The sequence below is a fragment of the Coregonus lavaretus genome (genome assembly GCF_964263955.1).
Source record: "Coregonus lavaretus genome assembly, chromosome: 3".
NCBI lineage: Eukaryota > Metazoa > Chordata > Actinopteri > Salmoniformes > Salmonidae > Coregonus > Coregonus lavaretus.
This window is the reverse complement of record NC_139990.1, coordinates 59,396,314-59,405,536: the sequence shown is the minus strand read 5'-3', so window position 1 is coordinate 59,405,536 and position 9,223 is coordinate 59,396,314. Positions and strand designations below refer to the sequence as shown.

General features: G+C 43.1%; 1 protein-coding gene across 5 annotated transcripts; it reads right to left on the bottom strand.

The window, feature by feature from the left end:
• Nucleotides 1-353: 353 nt before the first annotated feature.
• LOC311126932 (tubulin beta chain-like) lies at nucleotides 354-9,031 on the bottom strand (the record flags this gene model as incomplete). 5 transcript variants are annotated; one of them, XM_084158644.1, is made up of 5 exons in its annotated part: nucleotides 354-1,169; nucleotides 1,424-1,668; nucleotides 1,907-2,120; nucleotides 2,176-2,295; nucleotides 8,975-9,031. In XM_084158644.1, the coding sequence occupies 5 exons, from the start codon at nucleotides 9,029-9,031 to the stop codon at nucleotides 354-356; spliced, it is 1,452 nt and encodes a 483-aa protein (XP_084014770.1). The 5 variants fall into 5 exon arrangements, with proteins under 5 accessions (XP_084014770.1, XP_084014771.1, XP_084014772.1 ...); XM_084158645.1 differs by having other exon boundaries at nucleotides 1,907-2,062; nucleotides 2,187-2,295; XM_084158646.1 differs by having other exon boundaries at nucleotides 1,907-2,017; nucleotides 2,187-2,295.
• Nucleotides 9,032-9,223: the final 192 nt, after the last annotated feature.

The following is a 9,223-nucleotide window of genomic DNA, read 5'->3' as shown; positions in this document are numbered from 1 at the left end:
AAAGCACTCATAGTACTCAACAACAAAAAAACACATATCTCTCTATCACAGATTTCACATTGTGGATGGAATGACAACTTGTAATATCTGTCAGTCAAACAGTATACCTATTGGTACAGGACAAATGAGGACAAGACAAGAGATTAACATTAGGTAATTTATTTGCAGTCACAAGGGGTGTGTCTACTTTCCTATAACACTTTCCATTAGATTAAAAAAATGCTCAACATTGTTTTTGGGACACCTTTAACTTTTTCTTGCTTCTAAGTTACTTTGAGGTTGTTTTTTTCCCATGTGGTTTCACAGCTTAATTTGGCCCTTCGAATACAAACTTAATCTTCAAAGCTCTGTCTTTAAGCGTCATCATCTTCAGCCTCCTCCTCGAACTCTCCCTCCTCCTCAGCGGTGGCGTCCTGGTACTGCTGGTACTCAGACACCAGGTCGTTCATGTTGCTCTCTGCCTCAGTGAACTCCATCTCGTCCATGCCCTCTCCGGTGTACCAGTGCAAGAAGGCCTTGCGGCGGAACATGGCAGTGAACTGCTCAGAGATACGCTTGAACAGCTCCTGGATGGCTGTGCTGTTGCCGATGAAGGTGACAGACATTTTAAGACCACGGGGCGGGATGTCGCAGACAGCGGTCTTCACGTTGTTGGGGATCCATTCCACAAAGTAGCTGCTGTTCTTGTTCTGGATATTGAGCATCTGCTCGTCCACCTCCTTCATGGACATTTGGCCCCGGAACACTGCGGCCACAGTAAGGTAGCGGCCGTGGCGAGGGTCGCAGGCGGCCATCATGTTTTTTGCATCGAACACCTGCTGGGTAAGCTCGGGCACGGTGAGGGCGCGGTACTGCTGGCTTCCCCTGCTGGTGAGGGGGGCGAAGCCGGGCATGAAGAAGTGCAGGCGGGGGAAGGGCACCATGTTGACGGCCAGTTTGCGGAGGTCAGCGTTGAGCTGGCCAGGGAAGCGCAGGCAGGTGGTGACGCCGCTCATGGTGGCTGACACAAGGTGGTTGAGGTCACCGTAGGTGGGCGTGGTCAGTTTGAGCGTGCGGAAGCAAATGTCATAGAGGGCCTCGTTGTCGATGCAGAACGTCTCGTCTGTGTTTTCCACTAGCTGGTGGACGGAGAGTGTGGCGTTGTAGGGCTCCACCACTGTGTCTGATACCTGGAAAGAAAGAAAGGTCGCGAGAGAGATTAGAGTACTTTATCTTATCCGCCTCATTAAGAACATTTGTATTGAAGCATTAGAAAAATAATGTACAAAGAAGAAACACTCAATATACATACTACATTTTTTTAAACTGTAAGATATTAAACACATTTCAACAATACATGTTTATGGGTTTCTTATTATGTGATAAATCAGTGCACAAATGGCCGCAGCGGTCTGAATTGCAGGCACGGCTGACATAACAGTACCTTTGGTGAGGGCACCACGCTGAAGGTGTTCATGATGCGGTCAGGGTACTCCTCTCTGATCTTGCTGATGAGCAGGGTGCCCATGCCCGACCCCGTGCCCCCGCCCAGGGAGTGGGTGAGCTGGAAGCCCTGCAGGCAGTCACAGTTTTCTGACTCCTTCCTCACTACGTCGAGGACAGAGTCCACCAGCTCTGCTCCCTCTGTGTAGTGGCCCTTTGCCCAGTTGTTACCAGCACCGCTCTGGCCTGAAGGAAGGGGAGAAGGGAGCAATAGGAAGGAGAAGACATTTTACTTATATTGTATATGAAACAAATAAAGTCATGATAATCAATACCCCCCCCCCCCCCCAATAAATTATTACATTCTACTGGGTTCTCTTGGGTGCCCAGTTCTAACATATATTTTTCATACACACTAGCTGAAAAATGTTCTGTTATATCCATCCCCATCCATTGTCTACAAACAGGTCGTATGTCCACCTACCGAACACAAAGTTGTCTGGCCTGAAGATCTGTCCAAAGGGTCCGGACCTCACAGAGTCCATGGTGCCAGGCTCAAGGTCCACGAGGATGGCCCTGGGTACATATTTACCACCTCCATGAGAGACAGAGACAGAGGGGAGGAGGGGAAAGACACCAGCTGAATACTGCAGGAAACCATCACTAAAAACAACTCTCCTCCAGGATAGCCATATAGACTGGGTTAAATATGCTACTTATTAGAATGTGGCAGGATCATGGCAATAGATTTACTGGTGTGGTACCTGTTGCCTCGTTGTAGTAGACACTGATTCTGTCCAACTGCAGGTCCCCGTCTCCATGGTAGGTGCCTGTGGGGTCGATCCCGTGCTCATCGCTGATCACCTCCCAGAACTACAGACACAAAATGGATGACCGCACATCAGTTTCCTAGGCATTTTGTACATATGCCACACGTTTTATAGAGAGGAATACATAGCATGCAAAGACCGAAGCATGAGCCGAAATGTCTGAAATCACTGTCTCTGTTGTTGTGGAGAATGATGAAAACAACAGCAAATTCTTGGCTCACTAAACCAAATGTAACCAGTGCTTTACTTGGGATAAAATAAGTGCAGGAGCTGTCTTTTTCCAAGACGGTCCTTGAGATTATGTTCACCTAAATTCACAAATTACATAATGCTATAGAGACCTCTGATTATTCATTGTTAAGGGTTCAAACACATTTTCGATGACTTCTCTATGATTTTTAACCACATTTTCATGACCATTATTTATAGCCTACATGAAAAAGTAAGCATTATTGACACTGGAAGGCTGCTGTGTCTGATCCCATGTAGGCCTACCATCTCCTGCCGTTGTGCCCTTGATCAAGACACTTAACCCCCCACAAACTAGAACTGCAATGTTAGTCACATATCAACATGTGGTCAACCCTCCATCTGGAGAGCTCCTGGATGTGCAGGCTTTTGATCCAGCCCTGAAACACCCAAGTCTGCCTATCAAGGTCCTGTTAAGCAGCTGATGTTTAGGCTACAATGTGGTTAGACCAGGGCTTGAACAAAAGCCTGCACACCCAGTAGCTATCCTGGAGGATGGTTGCCACCCTTGATATAACATATTTCAACATTACAACCATATTATTTTGTCTTTATTAAATTATTCCCTCATTCAATGAATCAGGGATCAAATGGAGAAGGTAGGCTACTTCAAAACAAGGTGTCTAACTAGACATGTTTATATATTAGGTTCAAATATTCATGTTTCAGGGGAGATCTATGCACAGCAACTTATTTTTAAATTAGGCCATTCTTTGAATATTTTTAAACGTTGTTGCAATTACATGGCTACTGTTTAATAGAGTGGAATCCCAGTTTTCCAACGGTGCAGATTTATTTAGGCTATTGTTGATAAAACAAGTTTACTGGAGAACTGAGACCAAGTAGAGACTTTGGACAGGGTGGATAAGGTATAATAAAGGCAGTTTATTCAGAGGTAAAGATATCTGGAATCGCGTGCACGGACCCGTTCGTCAATCTCGTAGGGAGATATCTGAGAGAGCCCCGAAACATTGTGTGCTGACATTTTATACAATAAAATGAAGTAGGTTGAATCTAGTAGTTCTGATCTTCTGATTGGTCCTGATGAGTTGGGCGAGGTCCCCTCCAGGTTAGTATCACTGTTGCATTGGCTCTGAGTCGGGTTCTCTGTCTTCAGATGTTCAGCCTAAGAGAAGGGGATTTTTGTGTGTGTGTGTGTGTGTGTGTGTGTTTAACAGTGATGATGTGTGTGTGTGTGTGTGTGTGTGTGTGTTATCAGTGATGATGTGTGTGTGTGTGTGTGTGTGTGTGTGTGTGTGTGTTTGTTTATCAGTGATGATGTGTGTGTGTGTGTGTGTGTGTGTGTGTGTGGGTGTGTGTGTGTGTGTCCTCAGAGCAAGAACTCGTGAGTTGGAAGAACTGAGAGACCTATGGCGTGGGTGTTGTCCTTAGCCACCTGCTGACAAGGCTGACAAGATAGGACTCTTTTGTCCATTGTATTGAATACAAAGGCCCAACACAAAATGGGTCATGCACAAGATTTTAGTCAGACCAAGCTATAACATTATATATTTACTACGACACTATCTACAGTGCAGGTGGAAAGACGACAACGACATGAATGCTTAGTTAGCTATAGTTAACTAGCGGGATAACCGCTACAAATTATGTTTTGAATTGGCCATTTTGTTAATCTGTTGTCTGTAATTTTTTGTATACCTTCTGCTGAAATGTCGCGCTCTCTCTCCTCAGAGAGGGTCATTCCGATAATGGCTGATATGTAGATTTTTAAGTGATTGATAATATTTAAAAGTGTGCCTTCATGAATTACATGAACAAAAATTATTAAACTAATTTCCATGACCTTACAAACACTCATTTAACAACTTGGAACAGCGCATCATGTGCATTCAGGTTGGCGCATTTTCAATCTGCACAATCTCGAACAGCCTACTGTCACGCACAGATTCACAGACTTGAGGCAAATAAATTGGAACAAAGCGGAATCAGGAAATGAATGGCCACTCTCCATTGCTATTCAATGCAGATACCGCCTATATTCCGCTTTGAACAACATTTTTTGCCTCGGTGTGTGAATCTGGACCAGCGATAGGCTACTTTGTTTTGTAGAGGAGCTGGAACGCAATTCCCAAAAAATTATATGTGCCGGTACAGCGCTCTGGACAGCTCCGGCCCAAATCAAGCACTGAATGTAACACCATAGAGTGGTAAATTCACTGGCGGACAGAAGAGGCAATTGCCTCAGGCCTCACACCATCATGGGCCCTCATGAGCTGGGCATGAAAAAAATATTCCATTATACATTATTTTTCTTCTGAGCTTTCTTATATCTCTCAGATATAGGACAGACACTTCAAAACATACTTCCTTTTTATTAAAATGTGGACTATCTGTTTTTCCATGTATGCATCTGTTATTCAATGCATTTCCATGGGATAATAGCAGTAAGGCCAAATTCAATGTTTCATCAAATATACTGAACAAAAATATAAACGCAACATGCAACAATTTCATTGATTTTACTGAGTTACAGTTCATAGGACTAAATTAGTTAATTGAAATGAATTCATTAGGCCCTAATCTATGGATTTCACATGACTGGGAATACAGATATGCATCTGTTGATCACAGATACCTTAAAAAAATAAATGTGCCTAGCACTGGGCCTTAGGATCTCGTCACGGTATTTTAGTGCATTTTCTTTAGTCAGCTTCTTGATATGCCACACCTGTCAGGTGGATGGATTATCTTGGCAAAGGAGAAATGCTCACGAAGAGGGATGTAAACAAGTTTGTGCACAACATTTGAGATAAATAAAGTTTTTGTGCATATGGAACATTTCTGGGATCTTTTATTTCAGCTCATGAAACATGGGACCAACACTTTACATGTTGCGTTTATATTTTTGTTAAGTGCACTTTTTAATATATATATTTTTTATACCTACAGGGGTCCTAAAATTCCAAATCAAATAGCTAAATGATCCTTGGTATGACTATCTTAAAACAATTCCATGTTAGCTGAATAGAAACCCATCCCTGGGCCCTTAGACTCTAGGGGGCTACAATACACATTTCTTAAGTGAAAAGACAGGTGCTGCTGATAATACTGCCATCGTCGTCGAGGCAGGGGACATTTTACATTGACATTTTAGTCATTTAGCAGACGCTCTTATCCAGAGCGACTTACAGTTAGTGAGTGCATACATTATTTTATTTTTTCATACTGGCCCCCCGTGGGAATCAAACCCACAACCCTGGCGTTGCAAACGCCATGCTCTACCAACTGAGCTACATCCCTGCCGGCCATTCCCTCCCCTACCCTGGACGACGCTGGGCCAATTGTGCGCCGCCCCATGGGTCGCACAATTGGATTCGAACCAGGATCTCTAGTGGCACAGCTAGCACTGCGATGCAGTGCCTTAGACCCATGTATCTGATGGTGTCTTGCAATAAAGATTGTGGCTTGTCATACTATTTTTGGCCAGACAGCATCAGATACATGGGCTACATATAGTAAGACAGAGGGGTGCTGTTTCGCTCGCTTGGATGCTTTCTCCGGTGAGACATTTTCAGTCACTTGCGAATTGAAGGAAAGTTGGCAGGTGCACAGTGCACTGTCCGGATGCTGGAATAATTTTGAATGAACGTGCGAAGGTAACCTACTTTTTAAAGTGATTTGTTTAACAATCAGATGAAAATATCATGACTGGTTGTGTTCATGGCACATTAAAAGGTAATACATTTTTACAGTTAAATTACATATCTTTACTATAAATCCCATAAAAAAAGACTGGCCTCTTCCTGGGGCTTCCAAATCACTAAGTCGGCAATTGGTCAATTGAAATATTCATAGACTGAGATAGATCGCTATAATAGTGTTATTGGAACAGGTGAGGCGTTTAAAAGGCCCTCTGAGGAGAGGGAGAGAACACAAATGACCTTTTGCTTCAGACATTTGTTTATGTTGATGTCTCTGCTGATTTTCTGTGAACAGCAGCATTAGGGGAGGATTTGGGGTAATCTGGATAAACAGCCTGTATTTCAGATCAGTAGTTAAGAGAGATTTGAGGGTACTCAACTGTATGGACTCAATATACGGCAGCAATCAGTGTTTTGATAAAACCATGTAGGCTCAGGCAATATGACCAAGTGACCTTAATCTGAGAGAGAGAGAGAGAGAGAGAGAGAGAGAGAGAGAGAGAGAGAGAGAGAGAGAGAGAGAGAGAGAGAGAGAGAGAGAGAGAGAGAGAGAGAGAGAGAGAGAGAGTCAGAGAAAGAGGATGAGTGAGGGACAGCCATAGATAGGATAGATGGTTATCAGGGAAGACTGAGAATAATCGCTTTGAAAGAATGGGGACAATGGCCAGGAAAGCGGACGGTGCCACACCCACTCTCCTATACCTTCAACTGGGCTGTCAATCAGATCCGGCTGGAGGCCATCCAACCCAATGACACCCTAGAGGGGGTAGTGTCCTTTCTGTCAGGCCACCAGTAATGTTATTCTAACTAACGCTTTACTAGACAAACAGTTACATGGACACCAGCGAGGTTCACTGTCCATTGAAGTAGCTTACATTCAATGTGGATTTCAATTTAATGTGAAATGATATTGATCCCAGAGACATACGATGTATATGTATGTCCTGATTGTTTCATCAACCTATATTTTATACTGGAGCTGCCTTCTTGGCCAAGTCTCCCTACAAAAAGAGATTCACTGTCTCAATAGGACTTCTCAGTCTAAAGAAAAGTTGAATGAAAAGAATAGACTGTGCCATGACGTAATCCAAAGGAAAATGTTTTATTCATAAGGCACCTCTCTCTCTCTTACACACTCCCTTTCTTGTCCATCGCTCTCTCTCGCTCTTTTCTGTCTGTCTCTCTTCCTCCTGTACTATCAGATTAAATCGATGTTGAACCCAGTGACTTCACCGTCTGTTACGTCAGCTGTTTCCTCTGTCTGTATGTCCTTCCCCCACCCCATCCATCCCTAATTTGGTTAGGGGAGGACAGACATTGATTAGGATGAGGCGGGCAGTGCTACTGTACGGCCCTGCTTTTTAAGTGGACATTATTAAAATCAACGCTAGCAGCCGGAAAGGGCTCTGCCATCATGATAATGATGAGCTGTACTGTATGTCTGAGGAAGGAATGATTCTGGTACGGTTCTGTGGCTCTATAATGTCCATGGACCTGGGGTAATCATGACAACCTTAGACACCCTGATACAGAGAATATGGATTTGATTGGTCTGACTGGACCATTATGTCCTCCATTGTAGGCCTATATGAGCCATCAACCAGAAAGACTGTCAAACAGTTTCACTGATAGGCCTATGAGAGACTGGGTGGGGTTGGGGTACTTGTTCTATCTGATGATGTTAAGGCTTATTTTACATGGGAAATGGACCACTAACACAAATCAGTCACGCCCTACAAAACAAAAGTATGATCTCAAAGGGAACAAAGCAATGTCAACATTTTGTCTCTCCAATTTGGAAAAGCCCAAACAACTGACAGCCCTCTCAAATTGTATTTTATTCCCTTTCCATCAGGAAAAATATTTCATTGTAAATTATGCACGACCCGCTCTCAATGCTCTCCTGCACCACCTCTCACACCTCAATGGACAACTCTGTCAGCATCTACACAGCCCCCTGGAATAAATCGAATCGATACATTGATCCAATATCTGAAGGAAAACATGTCATATCGCTCTTGCGCATAGCAGGGTACATGAATAGATGTGATTGTCTTGAACGCAAGTTTCTCACATATGTGAGGCAAAAGGGGCAAGCCACCATTGCACAGTTTGACAGACTTTGACAAGTGAAGAATAGGTTGATTTCAGACAATAATGCGAGAGCAGCTTTAATGCGATCTGGAGACGCAGACACGCCCGGTGGTGAGAAAGAAATCCTGTCGCGACAGCCAGAGAAGCCCCTTAAACCGATATTCCTAGACAGTTGCACACCGCAATTCCACACACTGGCTCACACAAACGCACACACACATACATTTATCACAGAGTTAGTAATCGTGGAGTTACAATACTTTAACAAATGGTAGCTATCACACACCCAATTAACTCTGCATATTGTATGAAATAATATTGCAATAGGTCTACATAGTCTCCAAATAAAATGGTAGCCTAATTGGATGAATGTGACTGGATGATTATCCATTATTTGTAGTAGTTTTCAGTTGTGTTGATCAATTTGAAACAAGCCTTTACTATATTATAGACAGTCATTCAATAAACTGCTTTGATCATTTATCCAAACCATTGTAGTTGTATTACTGAGGATGTAAGGTTTTATTAAAAGGTTTAAAAAGGAAGCCACTACCACTTTTTGTGATAAGACAAAAGCTTAAAGCATAGTGGATTCATCTCGCGCTATATCCTAATCTAATGTATCAAATCCAACCTGACAAAAAATAAAAATGAAACTGCAACAGTTAGACTACAATAGAAGTTAATAATTAGGATGATGAATGTATAGGTTCTTACCTTGGCACCAATCTGGTTACCACACTGGCCGGCTTGGATATGCACGATTTCCCTCATCTTGACTGGTAAAATGTTGAGACACAAAGAGACAGCGAACCATGAAGACCCAACCAAACTAGTGTGGACAATGGTTTTGGTAATCCGGACACGAGTTTTCTGATAGCAGCACAAGATAGCAGCACAAACAATGATGTCACTTTCGTATGGTAATGAGAAACCTTCAAAATAAAAGGCCGCATTTCAAAACAT